The 27,773-nt window shown below is 48.5% G+C and overlaps 1 protein-coding gene across 1 annotated transcript in view; it reads left to right on the plus strand.

The window, feature by feature from the left end:
- LOC139438556 (olfactory receptor 7A10-like) overlaps positions 1–14,609 on the plus strand; it is a 130,137-nt gene extending 115,528 nt beyond the window's left edge. Inside the window, exons 4-5 of the mRNA XM_071213666.1 lie at positions 11,006–11,177; positions 14,521–14,609. Coding sequence (XP_071069767.1) covers positions 11,006–11,177; positions 14,521–14,609 — 261 coding nt within the window. The remainder of the gene's footprint in view (positions 1–11,005; positions 11,178–14,520) is intronic.
- The last annotated feature ends 13,164 nt before the right edge of the window (positions 14,610–27,773 follow it).

Here is a 27,773-nt window from a genome sequence, read left to right on the forward strand (position 1 = left end):
CGGTCTGATGCGGGACAGACTCCTGGGGAATGTCTGAATGCTCATTTTGCCAGGGTGGGTTGTACCATTGGGTAGAGCCCCAACTAGGAGAGTGGGGGTGGACCCACATCCTGGGGAGGACTAATGCCATCAAACAGAGGGAACTGTATCAATCGAGAGAAAGGATGGCTCCCAGGGCATTAGGGCAGTTGAGCAAGTCAGGCCCTGAACACTCTTGCAAGTATATCTGGGCGTGGCTTCTTGGGAAATGGAGATTGGCTGTCGCTGTGGGACCCAAGGGGAGGGGAAAATGGATGTTGAATGGATGGAGCCATGTAAATGTGGGGGCAAGAGAGGAGTTTCGTGAGAGTACACAAGGATGAATATAAAACATGTAATATTACACCAAAAACATATAGGGGATGACAGACTAATAATGTAAACCATAATGTAAAACAAAGGATAACTAAAAAATTTAGAAAACTTTATAGCCTAAAGTATGGACCACAATGTAAGCAGAGATGTCACCTTGTTTGAAAGCTATTGTCTCAGATTCTGTACATCAGTTTCAGTAAATATGATATGAATAAGTTGAAAGATTATCGCTGTGGAAGGGAAAAGGTTTTATGGTGGATGTGTGGGAGTACTATACATTGTATATATGAATTACTGTGATCTGGGGCTCCTCTGAAGAGAAGCTGTATAATTAGGAAAAAAGAAATGAAAAAGATAGGATGTAGAATTTTTCCAAATCAATATGCATTCTATATCTAACCTTTAAACTCATCGCTATATTCCATTTTACTAGTAAGGGAACCTGACATTATATTGGGCTTTACTCTTCAGGAAGTTTTGGATCACAGAGTGGTTCAACAATGGCAGTGGAGGAATACTGGTATGGGATGTTATTGACAGGCGATATGTGATTGACAGGGAGTTATACAAGGCATACATCCAGAAGGTATGGAAATGTTTGGATATACTCATAGTGGAAAAAATTAAATACAACCGCTGGGGGGGTACTGAGTTACTGGCCAGTGGGGTTCTGCCATTGTCTGGAGGGGAGCAGCGGTAGTCCCCCAGGTGCAACGGTAAGGATCAGGAAGGAATGAGGGTCCAACTGTGTGCCCCTGATACTAATGACTATGCTTGTGAGCCTATACACCTGAAATAAGAACAAGGCCTAGAGCAGCACTGTGCCTAGGAGTTCCCTCCTGACAGCCTCAGTGTTACTCAAATGTGGCCAGTCTCGAAGCCAAACTCAGCATGTAAATGCAATGCTTTCCCACCAGCGTGGGACATGACATCCGGGGATGAGCCTTCCTGGCACCGAGGGGTCACTTCCCAGTACCAGCTGATGATGTAACTAGAAAATGACCTTGAATTAAAGGTTCAATGCGGACCAGCAGAATATCCCTATCTACATATAATAACAGGAGTTAAAAATGCTGTTTGACCTAAATTAAGGCGGAAATGGAAAGGACAAATGAGTTTATATGGCTATGAGTCTCTAAAAAAGAGTCTGGAGGTTGTCAGAAGGATTGCCCATATGCACACCTGAGCAGAGTCTTAGAGACAGATAAAGTAAATACACCCCCAGGTATTGGTCCTTTTGAGGGCTAAAGAGACCCACAGTTTCTATGGTCATGGCAAATGGGGTTCACTGCCATGTCAGATGGCCCTTCTTTGGAACTAGTGCTTCTGCGTGATGAAGCTGGACTCAGATGGGATCTCTTTTCACAAGCCTTTCATGCTACTTTACTGGAATTGTAGTTGGTGCTGGGGCTTAAGATATATCTTGGGGGTTTGAATTTCTGGACTGACAATATGATAGGCAGGCCCTGCCCTCAACAGACTTCAGATCCTACACTCTGATTTATTGGACTTACTCCACTCAGCTAACATGGAGTTGAAGAATGTCAACCACCACAACATGGAACCTAGAGTGCCTACAACTGAAAGCAGGAGGATTGCATCCAATATCCATGTGGAATCTAAACCCCCTCTTGACATAGATGTGGAATGGACACAACCAAGCCAAGGTCCACAGGAAGGAGGAATACAGTAAGGATCAGAGTGGACTTAATGATATTCTATTCATGAGCTATTGTGGTTAATAATCGAGAAAATGTGGCATTGATGAGGAAAAAGTGGCCATGGTGGCTGCTGGGTGCAGGGAAGGGGAGGAAGAGAAGATATGTGGAGGCATTCTCAGGACTTGGAGTTGTCCTGGGTGGTGCCCCAGGGACAATTGCCGGATGTTGTTTGTCCTCTCATGGTCCACCCGATGGAAGGTGGGAAAGTGTGGGCTATGGTGTGGAATACGGGACATGGGGTACAGCGATGCCTGGAGATGTACTCGCCAGACGCAATGGATGTGACATGATGATGGGGGAGAGTGTTACTGTGGGGGGAGTGGTGGGGTGGGGCTGGTGGGGGTGAATGGGGACCTCATATTTTTTTAATGTAATATCTTTTTAAAAAAATGAATAAATTGAGTAGAATTTGGAAAAAAAAAAAGCAACTGCTTTAAAATCATCAAAAGTTGATGATCTTCAGTACGATTGATGAGCAGGGTGGTGTACCAGAGGACCACCTGTTTTATGACCAACTCTGGGAGCTCACCAAGCCCCTCACAGACTTAGTGATGGGGGCTGACTCATATCCCCCAAGACAAATTCAAATCCTGGTCCCTAGTGCTGTGGGTGGGAGCTATTTGGAAGAATCTCAAAGATCCTTTTAAGATGAAACCAAATTGAGCCAGGAGGGCCTTCATCCTACAGGACCGGAGACCTCACAAGGAGGGGATCTAGACAGATGTACCCCTCTGCAGAAGTGGAGACCACAGGATTCAGATGGCCATGTGATGAGCAGAGGCTGAGCCAACATCAGGATGCCCCCCTGCAGGACTGTGTGGTTGCTAATCCCTTGATCTGATGTCTAGCCTCCAAAACCTGAGACACTGAATTCCTGCTGCCCGTGGTATGTGTCAAAGTTTACCAGTCAGACTCAGACACAGACAAGGTTAGCATTCCCCACTGTAAAGATGGGGGAATGTAGGCTCAGAGAGACGATATGACTTACACTAGACCTCAGAGCTAGAAAATGGAGGAGCCAGAATTCTACCCAATGCTGGTGAATGCCAAGCCCCATGCTTTCCTCATGACCTCAGCTGCTTCTCACTTACAGAGTGACAACAGAAAATGCTGGCCACCAGGGCCATCCATCCTTCCTAGGGATTTTTGTCCTCGAGTGAACAAAATTCCATTATTTGCAGTTCAGACCACTGGGGAGAAATTGCACTGCAGTATATCTAGAGTTCAGTTGTGCTAAAATGTAACTTTCCTGATATTTCCTCCTGAAGAAAGTAAATTGCAAGCATTGTTTTAGGTACACTAGAGATAATATCAGGCAGTAGTGGCTTCTGTGGCTATTAGGAAAATATCTGCAAACCCCTCTCAGAATACAAATGCAGAAAGCCCATGAACACAAATCCCAGTCACTTAAGGTGGGGGGGATATTTTTAATGTTGTGAAGGTGCCCGCAGTGAATGAACCACCAGCATCACTTAATCTGAAATAGCCTCATGTAAAAATCCATCTGCTGGATATTCCTACATTCTAAAGGTGTCTGCCAGGTTCTTGACCAGGGCGCCTTAGGGAAGCTGCTTATCGTTCATTGTCCCCACCATAAGGCCAAATGGGGGAATCTCTGCAATTTTGAGATGTCAGCACAATGAGGATTTAAGGCCCCAGGTGTCCGTCCTCCCCCGTGAAAGGAGATCCTGGGCCTTTGGGGCCTGAGGTGACCCTCAGGCTGGAGAAAAGTACCTAAAGCTAGGAGCCTTGATGCTGGGGATGTCGTTCTTCCTTAGAAGTCAGCCCTCACGTGGTTGGCGCTGCCATGGTGGTGGTTCAATGGCTTGATGGGCTGGTGGATGTGCTTCCTATAGGTGGAAGCCATCAGCACCTCAACGGGTCATTCATGCTCCTGTGGGGGATCATCAAGATGCTCCCATTAGTAGGGGTCTGCTGCTGTAACTGCCTGAATCCCAACAAGGGGCAGAAGTTAGGAGCTTGGGTTTGTAGAAGTCAAAATGAGATGTCACTGGTTAAGCAAGCATGAGGGCATAGTTCTAACAAGTTCATTTTCTAGTGTCACTTAAAAATCCATCACAATTCTGGAATGAATGAATTAGTGCTGGATGTTCATGATTTTTTTCATTACATGTAGGAAAATTGAAACGTAACTGATTGGGATGCTTTTCATTTCAGGTGAAGAATCATGTCTGGACAGACTGAGTCTAGCACAACTGACACAACTGTACTTATCCTCAGTCCTAGAATATCCTTTCTATAAGGTAAAAACAAAAAGTGTATGGCATTATTTCACTGAGGGCGAACAGTTTGCTTGTGCTCCTTCTGAAAACTAAGTCGCTTCTCTTTTGACCTTTCTCCATAACTTTATTAAAAGGGAAAACTTTCATTTACTTGGAGCTATGTGCAATAGCTGGCCTTTTCTTTGGTAAATTGACCCCATTTCTGTCTTGTCCTATAAGACCAGTTCCTGCTGTATGAGATTTCTAGATGGTTTCAAGTGTTGAAATTGTATGAGTCTTAGTATTCCTTGATTCACTTCAAGGGTTTTAAAGGGTTTAGCACACACAATAGCCATTTGATTAAAAAGTCTGAATCTCTGAACTCTACAAATCCTAATTATTTCTGAGTGCATTTTTAAACCAAGTCAGATATTTCACTCTTCTCTGGGAGACTTTATTTTAGGTGGTATCTGAGCTATAAAGATTCACTCTCATAAATTTCACAGCACACCTTTTTTGTGTGATTGGAAATAGTCTCAACAGACTTCAACACCTTTTGCTTTGTCCTTCAAACTTGACTCAGGATCATATTCTGGTAAAAGCTAAATACATGAAAAGTCATTACTCTTTTCTTTTAAAAATTTTTTAACAATGCCAAGGCCTATAAAGATAAACACTAAAATTAGTTAACCCCAACCATCTCAATTCCCTGAAATAACAAATTTGTAACTGTGCTTTCTATGCCAAACGTACACAAATATGGAAACCAATTTTCTTTTCTCTTTGTTATGTCCAGTGTATCATACAATTTACCGTTATGTCCAGTATACGTAGACCTTCCTCAAGACCAATGTGTGTGGATCAAATATGTTCTTTTTCGAAGTGGTGTATTTTATGGGACTTACTCACCAGTTCCCCAGCTTATAATCTTTCAGGTTCTTTCCATCTTTGGTCTCTATCCACAATGCTGCAGTAAACATCCTTGCATGTCATTCTACTGGGGCCCATGTTCCTTCAAGCGGCAGACTAGAATGTTAAGAGTGGGACTACTAGTGTAATGTCAGTAGATAGTGATTCTGAATGGTAGATGTCACACCTCCCCAGCAGAGAGTGAAGGTGGCTGTGTCACCCCACCTCCACTGTACAGTTTTTTTGTCCTGTTAGCTTTTGCCACTCAATTCAGAGGAAAGGGGTGTCTTGTCATGTATTTAAATTGCATTTGAGTGAGCAATAATGAAGTTGAGCATTTTGTCAAATGTTTATTGGCCATTTCTATTTTCTAGGAATTGCCTTCCTGCTCCCTAACTCATCTTTCTATTGCGTTGTGTTTTTAAGATTTGTGTGACCAAATCTACATGTCATTTAATGGTTCCTGACTTTCCCATCATACATAAGATTATTTCACTAAATATGTGTTAGTGCAAATATTTTGCTAATTTTTCCCCATTGGATCTTTAATCCACCTGGGATTTATTATATAGGTATACCTCAGAGATTTGGCAGGTTCAGTTCCAGACCACCATAATAAAGTGAGTTACATGCATGTTTTGGTTTCCCAGTGCACATATACTATAGTCTTTTAAGTATGCTATAACATTATTTTTTATTTTTAAATACATATACTTCAATTAAAATGTGACACAGATGAAGCGAGCACATGTTGTTGGAAAACGGGCAAAATAAAATGTGACACTGATGAAGCAAGCACACATTATTGGAAAACTGGCACTGATAGACTTGCTTGACACAGGATTGCCACAAACCCACAGTCTATTTAAAAAAACAAACAAACACAATATCTGCAAAGTGCAATAAAGCAAAACTCAGTAAAAGGAGATATGCCCATAGTCTGATGTTTGGTAGGAGTTTACCTGTTCTTTTCTAGACAGATAACCAATTTTCCATCACTATTTGTTCCATTGCAATCCTTTATTTATTGAATTGAGATGTCAGTTTTATCATTTCTTCTTGGATTAAAAAATTTAACTGAGTGTCCTTCAGGTCCTTAAAGCAATTCTGAGATTTTCAGAGATGTTTCTTGACCTTGACAGCACTTGCTTTTTCCAGGGTCCTAAGTAGTCTGTTATTAAATTATTGGAATATCTTTTTTAATTTCCCCCTGATATAAGGGAAAGAATGGACAAGATGACTCACTAAAACCAATATCTTCATCACTCCCTAATGCCTAAGACTTTATTGTTTCCTTTGTAAGTTACTTAATAAGGCATTATGATGATGAGTGACTAGAATGTAGATGAGTTTCCAAAGTTCTCTAAGGTATTGGTGCTAGTCTGCTCCCCGGTTTCCTCTCTAGCTTACTCTTGTCCAGTTCATCTTGCACACCCCAGACTAATCTTCTGAAAACCCTCAGCATGCCAGCCTGTGATCAAAAACCTTGTCTCTTTCCTACTCACAGGATACAGTAGAACCTCCTCTGCTGACTTTTGTGTCCCCTGCAGGCTGCACCTTGCAGGACGAGCCTACTTGGTGAGCAGACGCAACAAGGTGACACAGTGAGCTGATGCAACCAGATGATGCAGTGAGTGATGTAACTAAGAGACACAGTGAAGAAACACAATGAGACATATCAAATGGAGCAGAGGTGGTTTGAGTAATTAGGTGCCTCCCTCCCACATGGGAGGCCCCAGGTTCTGTTCCCAGTGCCTCCTAAAAAGAAGATGAGCAGACAGCAAGTGCAAACAACTGGGGGGGGTCAATTAAAATAAAATCTTAAATATATATGTATTCAGGAGCTTTTATTTTAAATGTACAATGAAGTAAAGTAAATTTAGGGAGGGTTGTGAGGGGGCAGGTTTGATTGTGGGGGAAATCTTCTAAAATGTAAATCATGAGTGAATTACATTGTATTTAGTGAAGTACAGATGCCCATTACGCTCAGGTTAAAGCTTAAGGGGAGAGTAAGACAAGGCAGGCAGGTGTGGAAAGGGCTGCAGAGTTAGGAGACTGGGTTTCTACCTCCGGCTATTTCTGGGACCTTGAACAGGGGAAGTAGCTGCCATTTACTTTTCACCTGCTCTGTGCCAAGCTCCATGCTAAGCACTTGAACACAGGCCTGTATGACTTCCAGGGGCCTTGGACTTGGGCAGTGTTCCCTCTCCAAAGCTCAGAGATGGTCAATGCATGCCTTGGGTACAGAACCACGGGTGAAGATGAGACTTGAACCTGGTCTGAGCAGCGATGCAGCAGAGGACTGAGAATCTGTGTTCAGGAGTCAGGCACGTGGGGTTGATTTCAACCTCTCTTGCAAATTGTATAACCTTGGGCCTCATTTCCAAATGGCTAATCAGAAAATAAGGATGAAATGAGTTAATACACATAAAAACATTTAGCAAAAGGCCCACCACAAAGTAATCACAGGACATATTAGCTAGTAATGTCTGCATTTCTACCAATATTAGGGTTCTCTGAAGAAACAGCCAATAGGATATGGGGCCATATGTAAATAGGAAGGGATTTGTTAGTAGAATTGGCTTAGTGACCCTGGGGATAGGCAAGTTCAGATTTCCTAGGGCAGGCCATGCATTGGAAACAGCACAGGAGATGACTTCCTCGGGAGAAGCTGGAGAAGTAGAGAAAGGAGTTGTGACTGCTGAGAGACTTGGTGTTGCTTTAAGACCTCCAGCTGCTGGGGTGATGGGACTCCCCTCCTTGCTGAAGGCAGTCACCCTTGTTTGTGGATGTAACCAGCCTTAGATGCAACCAACTGCCTAATAATCTAAAGTCACTGACAGAATGTCCTCACAGTGGCAGGCCAGGGCTTGCATCATCCAATGACTCGGCACCAACTGGATGGTGATTAACCATCACATGTAACTTTTTAGATCTCTTTATCTTTACTTTTTAAAGTTTTTTTTTTTATCTTTAGCATAGGTTATTGAAACTCTATGAGTTCTAGAGCTCTAAGTTCCCTTTAAAATTTTATGCTTCTTTGCAGAGAAGGAATGAGACATATAGAATCAAATTAAAGATTGACCGGGAGAGAGATGCAATCGATTCGGATGTGTTCATATGCCCAAGTGAATTGCCACTCACCTGGGGGCCAGGCTGAAAGGACTCTCACATCTTGGAAACATGTGAAGTGGTCTCATTTACAGTTCTTAGCAGTACTTACTTACAGTTCATGCAGTTCATGGCTTTGGGCCTGAGCCCTGTTCTGGATCATTCTATGCCTCAGAAACCCTTCCACAGTCCCTCTTTGCTACCGAGACCAAGCCCAGTGTCACTTCTGCCTTCTGTGAGCTCTCTTGTCCTTCTCTGCCCCACCTTGCAGCCCTCCCCCACCAACCCACAACTCTAGTCCATCCTCCTTGTTTCTCAGCTCACCCTTGGTATGAAAGTAAACCCTGAGTTTAGAGTTTAAAGAGGGGAGACCTGACTACATTGCCATGCACATTGTTAATGTGGTTGTGAATAATGTCAAGAAAACGTGCAGCCTAGAACATTCCTCCACCCTCTCCACTCAGGTCCTCATCCATCATGGCCTTTTCCTGCATTGCTCTTTCAGTTCCCTCCTCCATGGAGCCCTTGCCTCATCTGGCCTCCCCCTGCACACTTCACACATCTGACTTCCTCATATACTCTGCCCACCAACTCTGTAGTGGTGTTAGACAAAGCAGGTGACATCTAGTAGCAAGTGAAACCAAGATTCAAACCATTTTAGTATTCACTGCGTAGCACTGGTCTCTGATGATGACCCTGAAGAATTTGAGGTGACATTCACATAAATGGTTAGAGATTAGCAAAACATTTCCCAGTGTCCCTGTTGGAAGTATTGGAGCCATGCATTTGAAGATAATTTTGAACACAGCATCTTCTTGCCATTAGTCTTCAAAATTAAAGCAGAGAAAGGAAAATGATTAAAAAGAGCTGTACTTGTGAGCATCACCTCTTAAGCAATGGAGGTATTCTCCGGTCAGTAGGGGGCAGCAAAACTTAGTAGATTTATTGGCCACCCTTGAAACTCTGGATGGTCCCTGGATCCTGTAATTGCTGGGCAGAGCAGTAGCTGCAGAACGGTACAGTGACAGTTCCGGCTGAGCAAAAGGGGAGCAGTTTCTCTTGCACTGCTTACCTTCCTCCCAGTGAAGAAGCACTTTGCCTGAGCCAGGCCTGGAAGCAGAGGGATGGTGCTGCTGGGAGAGGTGCCTGTGGAGTGTGTGGTCCTAAAGTTGCTGCCTTCCAAACCTTCATAGGCTGGTGCATAAGGAACTTGGGGAATGCTTGTCAGATGGAAGGAAAACTAGGGAGGAGCAGAAATCAGTGTAGTTGAGATACTCCTGTGGAAGAAGGGCAGTCAGTTCCCTCCAAAAATACTCCACACCACAAGGGCTTGGGCCACAAATCCAGAAGGGATTTTGGCTCATTGGTGAACTGAGCACCTCTGGAGGCTGAAATATCCCCAAAATTTCAAACAAGTGTAGTCTAAATATTGTAGGATAGTCAATGAAACATGCCATGGAATTGCTTAGGGCAGCACCTGGCAAACAGTGAAGGGAAAGCTTAGTCAATGGCAGGTGCTATCGTCACTTCTCATAGAGGTGCTAGGGTGCTTTCTTTTCCAGTCAAATTTTATTGACACAGCTTTTGGTGAGGGTACATGTAAGGAAGGGTAGGAGAAGCACAGACTGGCTTGCTGGGTCATACTTCTAGGGGTGCCATAATTCTAGGGTTCCCTTCTGCTAGTGTGCTGTACTTCTAGGGGTACCATACTTCTAGGGTCCTCTACTTCTAGGGGTGCCACTGTGAATGTGTGGTTACTGTTTTTGTTAATTAGCATCAAGGACATGGTACTGAAAAATCACTAAAACCTCTGCCTGAATCAAGGACCTGCAGGCAAGAAGCCCCTTGAGAGGGGTGCTCGTTGGTCCTGGCCTGAGAGCTACCCCTCCCCTGCCTGCCTGTCCACCTGCACTCTCTGCTGCCTACCCCTTCTCCTCCCTTTCTGTCGCCTGCACATCAATGGGCTCGGCCTCAGGGCCACCACAGATGCTCTTCCAGATGTCTGGAATGACCCACTGTTCCCCAGATTTCACAAGTCTGGCTCCTCATTATCATTTATGTTTCAAGCCAGTCTTCCTAGAGCCGCCCTGGTTAAAGTATTCCCAAGGCCAGTTTTGTTCCCCTTTTCCTTTTTACTGATACACACACACACATTTGAGGCTTTAGAATTAAGTGAATTTTCGACAAAAGGAACGCACCTCTTGAACCAGCATTTGACTCAAGAAACAGCAGAGCGCTGCGGAACAGCTCAGTTTTCCCAGATATTACTTGGCTGGATTCGATTCGTGCCGCACCTGCCAGTACCGTGAGCGGTGACTCCTCGTGGTGACCGAGGCGCTGAAAACTGATTCGTTGCACGTTGACACGATGCTGCTGCGGACACAGAGTTAATATACGATGGCAATGAATTCCACCTGTTTCTTCCACTACTGTTCCGCGGCTCCTGGAGGGTTTCAGATGCAGCGCGCGGGTGGCCTGCACTTCTTCCAGACAGCCCGCTTGGGACCCTCCCCGAGCTCAAGGGCAAGGGCAAGGGCAAGCCGGCGCAGGCCGCCAGTCCAGCAGACGCGGCTCCTCGGGTCCCAAGTGGGCGCTCCAGGGACCCTCAGGGAGACGGGAGGGCACGGTCCCATCCCCATCCCGGCTGCGCCCTCGGCCCTACGCCCCAGCCCTGCGCTCCCCGCCCAGCTTTGTGACGGGAGGCTGCGGTTTCCCGGCAACTGCCGAATGCGGGCGACGGGCAGCCAGGCAGGCGAACTCGGGCGGGGCCCCCGGCCGGGAGGGACCGACCTGGCTTGGGCGGAGAAGCTGGATCGGGGCGGCCTGGGGCACGAGGAGATCGCCGCCGCCTCGCTGCGGGGCAAGCCCCGGCCGCCGCCCACCTCGGCGCTGTCCGCCTTCAGCTACTTCCCGCCGCGGCGCCTGGACCCCGAGGAGCGCAGCTACTTCTCCCGCCAGGCCAGGGTGAGACGGGAGGGGCGGCATCGAGCGGCGGGGGTGAGGCGGGGCTGGGGGCAGGGGTCCCCTGCCAGGGAGGGGCTGGGGCGGGGCTGTGTCACCCGGAGCGGGGACTGGACACCCAGCGGCACCGCGTGGAAGGGGTCTGGGGGCCAGGCAGGGCGTGGGGGCGGGGCCCGGGCAGGGTGGGGGATGCTTCTGTGGGGGTGGGAGCAGGACATCATAGTGGGAAAGGGCTACCGGGGAGGTCAAGTGACGGTGGGGGGGTGGGGGGCAAGGAGGGAGTGCTCACCAGGAAGACTCCATGGGGCGCCCGGGGTGGAGGGGGCAGGGTCTGCTTGGCGGGTTCGCTGGGACGGGCACCTGGACCCGAAAGAGCAGAGCTTCTAGTACTGAGAGACACAGAGGCATCCCTTCCCCCCAGAGCTGGAGGGGCCCCGCGGCAATCCGGGGGTGCTCGAAGAGTCTAGAAAGGGAGCGTGCAGGATGCGTCCCCCTGAGCAGTATGTGCGGTGGTTCCCGGGGCTGTGAATAAGCAGCCAGGCTAATGGACGGTCCTGGGCCACCACGGGAACCCTCGGGCCGCCTTCCCACCCACCAGCAACCAGGAATAGGTCTGCACCGTCTGGCCCGGCCCCTCTGGGAAGGTGTGCGTGGTGGGAAGAGCTCTGGGGTCTAAGCAGCCGAAGCACCCAAGAGAGGGTGGAAGGAAGGAAGAGAAGGGTGTTCAGAGTTGTCCAGGTCACCCATTCCTTTCTTTTCAACATTGTTTCTGTCTGTCCCCAGGGCGTTCCTCAGGGCATCTGATTAGATAAAAGCCTTGGTTGGAGACTCTCAGCCTGGAGGACAGCTGGGCACCTGGGCTATCCCTCAGGCCTCCTGGAGGGATGGGACTGCCAGAAGAGGGACACCTCACTTTTCTCAGGCTGCTGTCACAAGTGCCACGAACTAGGTGGCTAAAAACACCAGGAACCGCTCTCTCAGCCCTGCAGACTGAAGCTTCAAGTGCATGGGCCGTGCTGGTGGGTCAGTCCTGGCCGCTGGGGCACCTGTCCCTTGGCCAGCAAGCCTTGGGTTTTCAGTGCCTCCTCATTCACCCTATGGCCTGCTCTGTCTCTCTTCCCATGGCGCCCTCCCCTTCTATCTGTGCCCACACCCCCCTTCTAAAGACACCAGCCATCCTGGACTAAAGGTCCATCCACTGCAGTCGGCCTCATTCAGTTTAAATGATTCTGGTTGCAATAATGTTTTTGCAAATAGTTCATGTTCCCAGGTACCTGGGATTAGGATTTCAAGGTATCTTTTTGGCGTACACAGCTCAACCCATAACGTGGAACACAGATTCCCTTGGAAAGGAAGTTAATGGTGTGTAAAATAATCCCAAAAATTGCCTCCTTCCTCTTCTCCTAGCCACCCAATATCAGTGGTGCCCAGGTGAGTCCCCAGTTCTGGTCAGTTCTGAGTCCCCTTAGTTCTGAGTCCCCTAGTACTCTCGCTGGAGTACTAGTGGGAGGCCTCTTGAGTCTCATGAGCTTCACTTCACACATAGAAGCATAGTTTCCAGTTGAAGCAACCATGGCCCTCAGCCTGCCCCCCGGGATGTCTCTTGAATCCGAGGTACCCCTCTGCCTGGCTTCTAGCATGTGGAAGGACTGGATGGAGGAAGGAAGGAAGGGGACTTCTGGGGCCATCTGACAAGGTACCTGTCTCTGCTGGCCATTGAAACAGGAGAGGGGTGGAACGGAAGGGTTCCCGACCTTCTGCCAACACACACTTCATTTATTTTCTTCCTGTAAGCAATAGGTTTTGAACAACTGTAAATAGTTTCACTTATTAAGTGGGGTTTACATTTTGAGTCCATGGTACCTATGATACAGCCAGTGAGTTGATGGCCATCATATGATAATAGTGAAAAAGCCAGAACTCTTGGTGTCTGAAGTTGTTCAATGCTTCTTTATCGAGAGAATATAAAATTCATCTGGATTTTCAGAATAACAAAGAGAGTTCATGCTACACCGGTTTGTTTGTACCTTTGAGGAGTCCCTTTCCATAGCACCCTAAGGTGGATTGTAGATTGCTCCTTGATAGGGTGTCACTGGTGGAAAGTACCACTGAGGACTGCACAGTGGGGCTTGTAGCTTCTGAATCTCAAATGTGGTGAAGAGCAGAGCAGAACCCCTGCCCCCTGCGGGCCAGGCCCAAGACGTAGAAGGGCAGAGTGAGCCTGAAGACTCAGTGTCTCCTTTTTGAATTTGCCGGTCTGATAAGCAGTCCCACCTTCCAGGGCTGACTGAACAAGGGCCGGAGAGGGGCCTGGAGGTAGGAAGTGACTGGGGCTCTGCCCCTTGGAGGGAAATCAAGAATGAGCCATAAGCACGCCTTTCTATATGACACTGTCGGCACACTAAACCCGTGGGCCAAATCTGGCCCCCAGCCAGTTTTGATAAAGTTTTATTAGAACATAGCCACACCCTGTTGCCGCCTTTCTCCACCCCTCCTCCCCTTCCAGCCCCCGCCGTCCTTCCCGCCAGTCCCGCCCATATTGCCAACCCACAATCTGCCCTCTTCCCCAGTAACTGCTTACCTCAGGTCTATCCATCAGCTTCAGCCTGTCCACAGCCGCCCCTTAGCCAACCCTCCCTTCATCACGCCCCTCCCTCTACCCAACCCTATATAGCTAAGTGTACTTCCGTAATAAAGCAGACCTGTTCCTGTGCTCAAGCGGTCTCCGTGGTTTTTCCCCAACCGTGCGTCCCCCACGCCTGGAGAACCGGTGCTCCCTCTTGGGGCACCCCCCGCTGGCTGATCGGCAGGAGCAAGCCCCCCCGACTCTTGGGCCTGAGCGAGGACGAAACCCTCTCGCTCAGCTACAACTGGCGCCCAACGTGGCGGCTCCTCCCCCGGCCCCTCTCTGCTGCTGCTGCTGCTGTGATCGTCCTCCTCTCCAGGTAGGGACCCCTCACCCGGACGAGCCCCAAGGGACCCCTCGCCGTCGTCCCGTCCCTATCCCGTCATGGGCGCCTCTTTGTCATTGCATCAGGCGCCGCAAGTCAGGGCCCTCGCTGCACTGCTCGATGCCAATGGAGTCCGCGTCTCCTTGCGGCAGCTCCAAAAGTACTGGGATCTCTTGCTCCCTTTTAATCCGTGGCTCGCCACCTGCCAACTCTGGAGCCCGGACACATACTCGCGACTCATAGATCGAGTCACCTCTGCCATGGAGCACGAGAAACGCACCTTCCCAACAGGCCTCTTACCCGTTCTCGTTGCCATCGCGCCTGTCTCCTTGGCACTCCGACCGAGGCCGTATATGAAGCTTCTCCCAAACGGCCTCTAGACTGTGATCCTGATGAGCCCGCCGACACTGACTCTCTGTCTAACCAACTTGCTGCCGCTCAAGCGCGAACCTCCCCGCCCAAGCTCCCCGCAGCAGACAGAAACCACTCCTGCCGCTCCCCAATATGGCGGACTTCCGCCTTCTTCCCCCACTTCTGCTGAAGATGGCGCGCATCTGGCTTCTTCTTTGCCGGTGTCCTCCTCCCGCCTCTACCCGCCTCTTCCTGCCCAGTCACCATCTGGTTCGGGCCCGGAAACTACATGGTCGCCATCTTCCGCTAAACCGGAAACGCCCCTTGCGCCATCTTGTCCGCTGCCAGATATCGCTGCTCCACCATCTTTGCCGGTGCCCGGAAGGGTCCCGCCGCCATTTTGTTGTTGGCCGGAAGCCACTAAGCTGCCATTTTCTCACCTGTGTTCCGCTTATCCCTTGCCGCCGCCATACGGCAATAGCCCTTCACCTGCCTTGGCTGCTCCATCAGTCCCCGGTGCCACGTCTTCTCAAACCCCCCAGCTATATCCGCTGAATCCACAGCCCACGCCGCAGCGACCCCAAACTTGGCTAACCTTTACAGCGGAAGAGGTCAGGACCCTCCGCAAAGCTGTAAAGGAAGATGGAATTGGCAGCCCTTATGCGCAGCAACTACTTGAGGAGTTGGGGACCCAACTCGTTCTCCCATATGACTGGATTGCATTAGCCCGTGCCATCCTGACGCCCGGTCAATTTATCGAATGGCGCGCCCATTACCAAGCGGCTGTTGGCCGGCAAATCATGGAGAATGCCCAGGCTGGCGTCCTCGATCCCTCCGATGCATACACGGGCACCAACAATTATGCAAACCCTCGTTCTTATCTCGAAATTGACCCAGGGTTTTGGCACCGGGTAAAGGTTCTCGTCCAGTGGTCATTCTCTCTAGTTTCCACCAAGCAGCCCACCAAGTTCATGCAGCTGCTACAGGACTCCAATGAGACCTTCCCAGCATTTGTCGCCCGTGTACTGGAAGCTTGTCAGCGGAAAATTTCCAGCGAGGATGCCCAATTTGCGTTAGCCAAAGAGTTAGTCATTGACGGGTGCCTTGCACCGTTCCGGGCTGTAATCCTTCCCATATGCGACAAAGCTCTGCACGAATGGGTCCTTGCTTGCCGTGACGTCGACCCACAAGTCAAAACACTCACCGCTGCCTTTGCCTCTGCCATGGCTGTTTCATCCAGCCCCACTTCCGTCTGCTTTCGGTGCGGCCAGCCGGGCCACTTCATCCGCGAGTGCTCCCAGCCAGGCCCAGTGCCTCGCTCAGACCCGCCGATGTGACGGCCAAGGGGCCCTTCTACGCCGTGTCCGCGTTGTGGGAAAGGTTATCACTGGGCCCGCGACTGCTGTTCCGCCCAATGTTCCCAGCAGCCTTTAAACTTCCAGCGGGGCAGGCCTCAGCCCCACCCCCAAGAGGCCCCCAGAAAAATTCCCAAGCCATAATGTGGACAATGCCATCACACACCGCCAGAAACCCTCATTAGAACTTAAGATTAATGGGCAATGGCTTGATGGGCTTCTGGATTCTGGCGCTGAAGTCTCCTGTGTTCCCTTCGAAATCACCGCATTCAATCACTGGCCCCTCGAAACCGGCCCTCAAGTCATCGGCGCCACAGGAGCTGCTGCCTCCTTGAAAACATCCCAGCCTCTACATTGGAGCGACTGAGAAGGCCACGAAGGCCAAATTCGTCCACTCGTCCTCTCATCAGTCCAGACCATCTTATGGGGGAGAGATGTCCTCAGCCAGCTAAAGGCCCGAATCACTACAGAAGCCTTCTCAGCTGCGCTGCCCCCCCCCTTCTAGGGGCCACTGCTCCCATCTCAAAACCTGACCCTATCCCTCTGGAATGGGACACAGAGGAGCCCATCTGGGTCGAGCAGTGGCCCTTGCCAGCTCACAAATTGCAGGCTCTCTCTGCCCTCGTCAAAGAGCAGCTACAAGCAGGGCATATAGAACTGTCCACTAGTCCCTACAATTCACCGGTCTTTGTCATTAGCAAAAAGAACACCAGCAAATACCGCCTTCTTCACGACCTCCGTGAGATCAACAAACATATTAAGCCAATGGGATCACCTCAACCAGGATGCCCGCACCCCACCGCAGTCCCCCAGCATTTTCATGCGGCATCCATTGACATCAAGGACTGCTTTTTCTCTATTCCTCTTCACCCCCGGTACTGTCCACGATTCGCGTTCACGGTTCCACGCATCAACAACCAAGGCGCAGCTCAGCGATTTCAATGGCGAGTATTGCCTCAAGGCATGCGCAACAGCACAACTATGTGCCAACTGTATGTCAACCATGCTGTTGAGCCGCTGCGCTCCAAGTTCAATCGGAGCACACATACATCCTCCACTACATGGACGACCTCCTTTTAGCAGCGAGCTCCAGTGCGCTCCTCAATGATCTGCTCTCGGCAATAATAACAAACCTCTCCAGCCTCGGGCTTACTGTGCAGTCTAACAAAATAAACCTCCAGCCTCCTTTTCAATTCCTAGGCTTTCATTTTCATCGGTTTATCCAGCCCACAAGCCCAAAAATCCACCTCTCTCCGAGGATGACATTACCTGAGCTCCAACAGCTCTGCGGGCAAATCAATTGGCTTCGCTCGGCGCTTCCCATCACAATAGCACAAATGCAGCCTCTCTTTGAGCTTTTGCAGACAAGGGACAGCCCTCCAACGGCGACCACTCACAGCATCATCATCACTCCAGAGGCTCGAGAAGCCGTCCAACAAGTCAGCGCCGCCCTGCAACAGTGTCGCCTGGAGCGGTTCTCCCCCACCCTTCCAATCTTGGCTTTAGTTCTGCCAACGCCAATCACTCCCACAGGTCTCTTGTGGCAAGATGGCCCTCTCCTTTTTCTGCATACGTCAAAGAGCAAACTCCCGAAAATCTGCCCTTTCATAAGAGCCTGGATCGCGCTGGCCACTGACTTAGTACTTCTCTCCATACAAACGTATGGCATCCCGCCACACACTATTGTTTGGCCTTTAGATGCCAAGGAAGTTACCTCCCTCATCATGAACAATGCCCAAATGCAGAGCCTGGTAGAGCTCTTTCGCGGCTCCTTTGACAACCACTATCCTCATCACCGATTGCTGCAGGGAATGTCTCAATTGGCATTTTCCAACCCGTTCCGTCCATTGCCCGCACGGAACCCGATCCCTTCTGCTATCACTGCCTTCACAGATGCCTCAAAAACTGCGTTTGCTGCCATCATATACACTCCTGAGAATCCTGAGCCACGGCAACTGCTGTTCGCAAATGACTCTTCTGTTCAAGTGGGCGAGCTTCTAGCTGTCGCTACAGTCCTCAATCTCCACCCAGACCAGCCTCTCAACATCTTTACTGACAGCCTATACACTCTTCAGGTGTGTCACAGCCTCCCGCTTGCTACTTTCCTACCAGGTGACTCAAACATCGATCGGGCCCTCGCCTTCGTACAGCGACTGCTTGAACGGAGGCAGCAGCCCTGGTTCATTGCTCATATCAGAAGCCACTCTGGCCTACCAGGACCACTGGCTCAAGAGAATGACCTCGCTGATGCTTCTGTGTCCAGCCGCCAGGTAAACCCAGTCCTCCTCCATGAAAGCCCTGCCGACGGGCCGCGGCTTGGAGACTTTCTTAATCAAGCCAAGCTCCTGCATTCCCAATTCCACTTCTCTGCGCGGTCCATCCAGAAGCTCTTCCCAGACCTTCCCATTGAAACTTGCAAACACCTTGCGTGCGTGTGCAGGACCTGTGTGCCATTGTTGCCACTTGGGCATTTGCAGCCTCAGGGTGTTAACCCCCGCGGCCTCTGCCCAAACTCAATGTGGCAATTAGATGTCACTCATGTCAGCGCATTCGGCCGCCTCAAATATCTTCATGTGGCAATTGACACCTTTTCGCATCTGTGCTATGCAGTCCCTCTTGCGGGAGAAAGTGCTAAACACTGCGTCCAGGTGCTTCGCCAAGCTATTTTGTTCATGGGAATTCCATGGGATCTCAAAACAGACAACGGACCAGCGTATCGCAGTGCCGCCTTCACCAGCTTTGTGCAGATGTATCACATCACGCATCATTTTGGCATTCCATACAATCCACAGGGGCAAGGAATCGTCAAGCACACTCACCAACAGCTCAAGCTACTTATTAAAAAAGAAAGGGCCTCTTCTCCCCACAAGGCCCCAGCCGACGTCGTAACTGCCTGCCTCATTCACCACAATCTCCTGACCTTCGATGACAATGGATTCTCCCCTACCCATAAGCACTGGGGACCCATGTGGCAGCCCTCGCAAGTTCCCCTTGTCCATTGGAAAGACCCTGCCACAAATCGTTGGCAAGATCCAGCTCCCCTCCTAGCACAGGGGAGGGGCTTTGCTTGCGTCTTTCCAGAGTCTGAGCCGCAGCCGCTCTGGGTTCCTGGGCGTTGCATTCGGCCCGCCACTGACCCACTAGTTCCACCGAACGATCAGCACCCTATGCCTTCAGTGAGAGATAACATTGACAGTGGATACGGCCCAGAGGTCGCCCCATTCACCCGGATCCAGCACCAGCCATCATCAAGATGCCGCACCGTCAGATGATGCCTCTACACAGCCTCGCAGCCGTTCTCTTCGTCCTGGCTTCCCTCGCTCTCCCAGCCACTGCCAACCCGAGTCACCAGCCCTTCAATTGGACCCTCTCCCTCTGGCAACAAAAATGGCTCCTCGCCTCGAACGTAACCGCCTCCACCCCCTCTTTCACTACTGATGTCGCCAACCTCACTGGACGCACGAACCTTCCGTCTTATGAGTGGGGGGGACACAACCCTGCTGCCACAGGTTTCTACATGCGCCCATCCTCCGCCAGAGGATGCCATGACCCAACGCTCTATTACTGTCCTTCCTGGGGGTGCGAAACCATCGCCCACGGATGGTCCAGCGCCCCTAACAAAGACCCATACCTCACTCTCCAGCGTAATGCTACTCGATGGAACACCATCACACTCACAGTCAAAGACCCCAACTCCGACCTCTGGTTACGAGGCCGCATGTGGGGAGCCCGCCTGTATGCAGTAGGCTACAATTACGACGCCATTATCACTATAAAAAAGGAGCCAATTCTCACACGTTCCACCCCAGTGGGCCCAAATCAGATTTTCAATCCTCCAAAGGCACAGCCCCCTTCTCTGCCCCACTCCACCTCGCCCGCTCCTTCGCCCGGCACCCCCCCCGCCACTGCCTCCCTCACCTCCCACAACCCCAAGCCTCGCTTCCCCTACTCTGTACCCCAGCCCCCTCCCATCGCCACCCTTTTAGGTCTCGCTGGAACAGGCACGGGGACCGCCGCCCTTGCCCTCCGGCAGGCAGTCGATCAAGATATTACCTATCTCTCTCCTCCCATACCTGCTCCCATTCCTAGGCCCCCTTATCATTATCCTCTTAGCCCTCACTGTGGGCCCCTGGGCCATCAGAAGGATAGTCCACCTTGCCAAAGATCAAGCCAATGCAGTGTTCAGCTCCTTTGTACAAGTCCACTACCAACGCCTCGCCACCGCTGAGTCCCCCCCCAGCCGTCCACCTCGCCCCTTCCGCCCGCACCAGCTACTCCAGACCGCATGCCTATAGCTTCTTGTATTCCTCCCCTCACTTCTCCCCAACTGTTCCTCCCCCTCGGGCGGGGGGTCCGGGGACATCACGAGCCCGTTTCGCTAGCAAGGCTTGGCGCGCGCCAGGCACCGGCGTGCGCCGACCCTAATGGCGGGCACATGCGTCCTGGCCAGATGCTATGTCATCCGCTCACGGCCAGCCGGTCCTCAGGTCCTCATGGTCTCCCCCCACCCCTCGTCCTATTCCAATACCCATCCTTATAACCTCCTTTTCCTCCTCCTCCTCATAATCCTTGTCTTTTGTTGCTGCGCACACCGAGTTATTCACACCCACAGTGCGCACCAAAACTTGTTGCCTCTATTTCCTTTTAAAAACAAAAGGAGCAATTGTTGCCACCTTTCTCCACCCCTCCTCCCCTTCCAGCCCCCGCCATCCTTCCTGCCAGTCCCGCCCATATTGCCAACCCACAATCTGCCCTCTTCCCCAGTAACTGCTTACCTCAGGTCTATCCATCAGCTTCAGCCTGTCCACAGCCGCCCCTTAGCCAACCCTCCCTTCATCACACCCCTCCCTCTACCCAACCCTATATAGCTAAGTGTACTTCCATAATAAAGCAGACCTGTTCTTGCGCTCAAGCGGTCTCCATGGTTTTTCCCCAACCGCGCGTCCCCCACGCCTGGAGAACCGGTGCTCCCTCTCGGGGCACCCCCTGCTGGCTGATCGACAGGAGCAAGCCCCCCCGACTCTTGGGCCTGAGCGAGGACGAGACCCTCATGCTCAGCCACACTTGGGGATTTGGAAGGGTCAGCAAAATGCTACCATCTCTGGCCTTCATTTGCAATCCCACCAGAGTCACCAAAAATGTTGTAGAATTTGAGAGAGGTTCAATTATTTGCATATAGAGAGGCCAGGACTCAGGAATGATTTTGAGAAGGAAAAAAAGGTTTATTGATGGCCAGCCAGACTCTGGAGCTTTCTGTTTCAATCCCGAGCCCCGAACAATATTTTTGAATCTGTTTTATACAGAGAGGAAACGTTGAATGGTCCCTTTGTTTCAGTTCTCAAAAGGCTTGAATTAGCATATATATCTTCCACATTCTAGGTAAGCTTTTAACATGGACTTCATACATATTAGATAAGCTTTTATCATATTTTGTTTGCATTTCCCCTAAATACTTAAAGTTTATAGACCTTGCATTGTTAAACTGTTTCCTGGGACTGGAGTCATTGTCATTGTCACCAATGGCAGGACTGCAGCCTCTTACCATTTCACACCCACAAGTCAGATGTTTAAGTTATCTCTGAAGAGACGAAGACCCTCCCACCCATAACCCACATCACAGTGACCTTCCTGAGGTAGCAAAACCTTCCTCTTTGCTAGCCCATGGAAATGTCCACAGCCAGTGGTTGCTAAATTCTCTTAAATATGATCCCTCCCTTTTACCCCCATGAGATTATCTCAATTTGGGGTTTATGGCAAAAAGAACACAAAGGGAAGATTTTTCTTTCCTGAGGCTTTATCAGCAGTCTTTCTAAGCAATAGGCCTTAAAAGCAATCAGCATTATGATCAGAGTCTACCTGATGAAACTCTGTGCATACAAGGGCCTGGCTGAGTGGGGTTCCCCCAACCCACCTGCCAGCAGTCACAGCATCACCTGGGAATTTGTTAGAAATGCAAATTCTCAGACCCAGATCCAGACCTGCTGAATCAGAAACTCCAGGGATGGGGCAGGCTGTTTTATTTAACAGTTGTCCAGGAGACTCTGATTCAAGGTCAATCTTAAGACCCTGTGGCTGAGAATCCAGGCACTAAACCAGCCCCTGTATTTTACAAAAACAAAACTGAGTTGCAGAGAGGATAAGGGACTTCTCCAAATTTTCACAGTTGGCCAATGACTGAGGCAAGAATGGAATGGAAAATTGCCTCTTCCCTGAATTCTAAGACAGAGTAAAACCTACCCAAAGCTTCAGGCAACTGAAAACAACTCTGTGAGCTAAAAATGCAAATCAGAAACCTTGGAGTTCACTTCTGTCAAGCCAATGAACAGTGACATCTATAGGTGAGTAAAAATGCACATACTCAAAGTTCTCCTAAACCCTTAAGGTTTGTAGGAAGTATTCTTTCATGAAAAGCACTTTAAGGGAAGCAGATGTGGCTCAAGCAGTTGGGCACCACTTGGGAAATCCTGGCTTCAGTTCCCAGTGTTTCTTAAAGAAAACTAACAAGACAGAGATTTGATGCAAAGGGTTGGTGCAGCAAGCTGACACAACAAAATGACACAATGAGACAACACAATGAGGAAACACTACAAAAGATGCTACAAGCAGGGAGCAGATGTAGCTCAAGTGGCTGAACACCTCCCACCCATATGAGAGATCCTGGGTTCTATTCCAAATGCCTCCTAAAAAAAAAAAAAAAGAACTAGACATAGAGAGCAGGCAGTGAGTATAAACAATGAGCAGGTAAGAAATATATAAATAAATTAAATAAATAAATGAATAAATAATAAAATCTTTAGAAAACACACAAACACTTTAAGTCCACATCCTTTAAAATTCCTGTATTTCAAAGCATCTGTTTAGAAATGACTAGGCTTTATCTTGAATCCTCTATATTTTTCTTTTTCCAAACTCAATGTGCAATTCTTAAAGGCAGCAACCACTCCACTTCCCCTTGCTCTAGATATGTCTAACAATAGAAAAATCATTTTTGACTAATGGTGGAAATCTGATTAAGTGAAACAAATTATTTTAATCTAAGAATATGTTTCTGCTTGATATGGCTTTAATGGGCATACTTAACACATTTAAGTTGAAAACGTCTCATCTACAGAAATACATTTAATTTCCCTAGCTGTCTAACAAACATGAGAGCTTTTGAAATCTTGCCCATCTCAAACCCTGCTTATTAAAAGTAAGCACTAAAAGGTTAAAGACCTAATTTAAACTAAATGAAAATAACTTAAGTTTGAAATTAATTTATTGCTGTCACTTTCAGATGAAGGCATCTCCTACAGATGCATTGTTTTTCTTGGTAATCTGGACTGAAGAAAGAATTATTTATAAAAATGCCTATAACCCAAACTTTATATATTTTCTTTTATGGTATAACCAATATGATATAATGAACCCAAAGGCATTCTGAATAAAATATTGTTAATTGTTTGAAAAAAATAAAAGGCACATACTGTGAAAAAAGCTGGCTTCAAATTAATAAAGACATATTTAGAAGTCACTCAGCCTTGAAATTCCAGTCATTCAATGTCATGGGTCCTTTGAGAATGACCTGGTCTTCAAAACAATAAAACCAATGATTGAGGAATCGGGGTTGAAATCAACTAAATCACCTATCCATCAACCACTAAACTGGAGAATTTAATCACAAAAGATGAGGGATTATCTCTTCCAAGGGATCACTTCATTAAAAATATAGATGGTATCTTAACACTCGAACAATTTTTCAAATTTTATCCAAAGTAAACATTTCCAAGTGAGGTTAAAAGAGACTGCTTTAAAAACCACCCAAAGTTGACACGACACCCGGGGATGAGCCTCCCTGGCACCGAGGGATCACTACCACATACCAGCTGAAGAAGCAACTAGAAAATGACCTTGAATTAAAGATTCAATGCGGAACAGCAGAATATACCTGTCTACATATAATAACATGACTTCGGGAAGCGGTTTGACCTAATGTAAGGGGGAAATGGAAAGGAGAAATGAGATTATAAGGCTGTGCGTCTCTAAAAAAGAGTCTGGAGGTTGTCAGAAGGAATACCCCTATGTACAACTGAACAGAGTCTAAGAGACAGATAAGGTAGATACAACCCCAGGTATTGGTTCTTTTGAGGGATAAAGAGACCCACGGGTTCTATGGTCATGGCAGAAGGGGTTCACTGCCATGACAGATGGCCCTTCTTTGGAGCTGGTGTTTCTGCATGATGGAATTGGACTCAGAGGGGATCTCTTTTCACAAGACTTGCATGCTACTTTATTGGAATTGTAGTTGGTGCTGGGTTTAAGATATATGTAGGGGATTTGAATCTCTGGACTGATAATATGACACCCAGGCCCAGAGCCTCAACAGACTTCAGCTCCTACACTTTGACTTATTAGACTTACTCCACTCAGCTAACATGGAGTTGAAGAAGGTCAACCACCACAACATGGAGCCTAGAGTGTCTACAACTAGAAGCGGGAGGAGTGCATCCAGTACCCATGTGGAATCTAAGCCCTCACTTGACATAGGTGTGCAATGGACACAACCAATCCAATGTCCACAGAGAAAATGTGGAATGGGTGTGGGAACGGTAGCCATGGGGGCTGCTGGGTTTGGGGAATGGGAGGAAGAGATGAGATGTGAAGGTGTTTTCAGGACGTGGAGTTGTCCTGGATAGTGCTTCACGGACAATTACGGGACACTGTAGATCCCCCCAGGGCCCACTGGATGGAACGTGAGAGAGTCTGGGCTATGATGTGGACCATTGACTCTGGGGTGCAGTGATGCTCAGAGATGAACTTACCAGGTGCAATGGATGTGTCATGATAATGGGAGAGAGTGTTGCTGTGGGGAGAGTGGGGGGAGTGGGGGGTGGGGGCGGTGGGGTTGAATGGGACCTCATTTTTTTAATGTAATTTAAAAAAATAATAAATAAATAATTAAAAATCAAAAAAAATAAAAATAAAAAATAAAAACCATCCAAACTTGAGGATCCTCACCATGATTGATGAGCAGGGGGTGTACCACAGGGCCACCTGTTTTATGACCAACTCTGAGAGCTCACCAAGCCCCTCAAAGACTTAGTGATGGGGACTGACTCATATTCCCCAAGACACATTCAAATCCTGGTCCCTGGTGCTGTGGGTGGGAGCTATTTGGAAGATTCTCAAAGATCCTTTTAAGATGAAACCAAATTGAGACAGGACGGCCTTCATCCTACAGGACTGGAGACCTCACAAGGAGAGGATCTAGGCAGATGTACCCCTGTGCAGAAGTGGAGACCACAGGATTCAGATGACCATGAGATGAGCAGAGGCTGAGCCACCAGCAGGATGCCCCCCTGCAGGACTGTGTGGCTGCTAATCCCTTGATTTGATGTCTAGCCTCCAAACCCTGAGTTACTGAATTCCTGCTGCCTATGGTATGTGTTACAGTCGACCTGCCAGACTCAGACAGATGAGGTTAGCATCCCCCACTGTAAAGATGGGGGAATGTAGGCTCAAACAGGACATGACTTACACTAGTCCTCAGAGCTAGAAAATGGAGGAGCCAGAATTTTACCCAACCCTGGTGAATGCCAAGTCCCATGCATTCCTCATGACCTCAGCTGCTTCTCACTTACAGGGTGACAACAGAAAATGCTGGCCTCCAGGGCCATCCATCCTTCCTAGGGATTTTTGTCCTTGAGTTAACAAAATTCCATTATTTGCAGTTCAGATCACTGGGGAGAAAGTGCATTGCAGTATGTCTAGAGTTCAACTGTGCTAACATGTAACTTTCCTGATATTTCCTCTTAAAGAAAGTAAAATGCAAGCATTGTTTTATGTACACTAGAGATAATATCAGGCAGTTGTGGCTTCTGAGACTATTAGGAAAATAACTGCACACCCCTCCCCAAATACAAATGCAGAGAACCCATGAACAAAAATCCCAGTCACTTAAGTTGGGGGGATATTTGTAAGGTTTGAAGGTGCCCGCAGTGAATGAGTCACCAGCATCACTTAATCTGAAATAGTCTAATGTAAAAATCCACCTGCTGGATGTGCCTAAATCCTAAAGGTGTCTGCCAGGCTCTTGACCAAGGCCCCTTAGGGAAGCTGCTTGTCTTTCATTGTCCCCACCATAAGGCCAGATGGGGGAATCTCTGTGGTTTCTAGATGTCAGCACAATGAGGATGTAAGGCCCCAGGTATCCCTCCTCCCCCATGAAAGGAGCCCCTGGGCCTTTGGGGGCTGGGGTGACCCTCAGGCTGGAGAAAAGTACCCAAAGCCGGGACCTTGATGCTGGGGATGTCCTTCTTCCTGTAGAAGTCAGCCCTCATGTGATTAGTGCTGCCATGGTGGTGGTTCAGTGGCTTGATGGGCTGGTGGATATGCTTCCTATAGGTGGAAGACATCAGCACCTCAACAGGCCATTCATGCTCCTGTGGGGGATCATCGAGATGCTCCCATTAGCAGAGGTCTGCTGCTGTAACTGCCTGAATCCCAACAAGGGGCAGAAGTTAGGAGCTTGGGTTTGTAGAAGTCAAAATAAGATGTCACTGGTTAAGCAAGCATGAGGGCATAATTCTAACAAGTTCATTTTCTAGTGTTACTTAAAAATCCATCACACTTCTGGAATGAATTAATTTGTTCTGGATGTTCATGATTTTTTTCATTACATGTAGGAAAATTGAAGCATAACTGATTGGGATGCTTTTCATTTCAGGTGAAGAATCATGTCTGGACAGACTGAGGCTAGCACAACTGACACAATTGTACTTATCCTCAGTCCTAGAATATCCTTTCTATAAGGTAAAAACAAAAAGTGTATGGCATTATTTCACTGAGGGAGAACAGTTTGCTTGTGCCCCTTCTGAAAACTAAGGCCCTTCTCTTTTGACCTGTCTCCATAACTTTATTAAAAGGGAAAACTTTCATTTACTTGGAGCTAGGTGGAACAGCTGGCCTTCTCTTTGATAAATTGACCCCATTTCTGTCTTGTCCTATAGGACCAGTTCCTGCTGTATGAGATTTCTAGACGGTTTCAAGTGTTGACAGTGTATGAGTCTTAGTATTCCTTGATTCACTTCAAGGGTTTTAAAGGGTTTAGCATGCACAATAGCCATTTGATTAAGAAGTCTGGGGAAACGGACTTTGGCCCAGTGGTTGGGGCATCCGTCTACCACATGGGAGGTCCGTGGTTCAATCCCGGGCCTCCTTGACCCGTGTTTAGCTGGCCCACACGCAGTGCTGATGCGCACAAGGAGTGCCGTGCCACACAGGGGTGTCCCCCGCGTAGGGAAGCCCCATGCGCAAGGAGTGCACCCATAAGGAGAGCCGCCCAGCGCCAAGGAGGGAGCAGCCTACCGAGGAATGGTGCCGCCCACACTTCCCATGCCGCTGACGACACCAGAAGCGGACAGAGAAACAAGAAGCAGCAAAAAGACACAGAAAACAGACAACCGGGGGAGGGGAGGGGAATTAAATGAATAAAAATAAATCTTTTTTTAAAAAAAAAAGAAGTCTGAATCTCTGAACTCTACAAATAATAATTATTTCTGAGTGCATTTTTAAACCAAGTCAGAAATTTCACTCTTCTCTGGTAGACTTTAGTTTAGGTGGTATCTGTGCTATAAAGATTCACTCTCATAAATTTCACAGCACACCTTTTTTTGTGTGATTGGAAATAGTCTCACCAGACTTCATCACCTTCTGCTTTGTCCTTCAGACTTGACTCAGGATCATATTCTTGGCATAAAGTAAATATAAGGAAATTCATTACTCTTTTAAAAAAATTTAACAATGCCAAGGCTTATAAAGATAAACACTAAAATTAGTTAACCCCAACCACCTCCCTTC

Source organism: Dasypus novemcinctus, unplaced genomic scaffold (genome assembly GCF_030445035.2).
Source record: "Dasypus novemcinctus isolate mDasNov1 unplaced genomic scaffold, mDasNov1.1.hap2 scaffold_69, whole genome shotgun sequence".
Classification (NCBI taxonomy): Eukaryota; Metazoa; Chordata; class Mammalia; order Cingulata; family Dasypodidae; genus Dasypus; species Dasypus novemcinctus.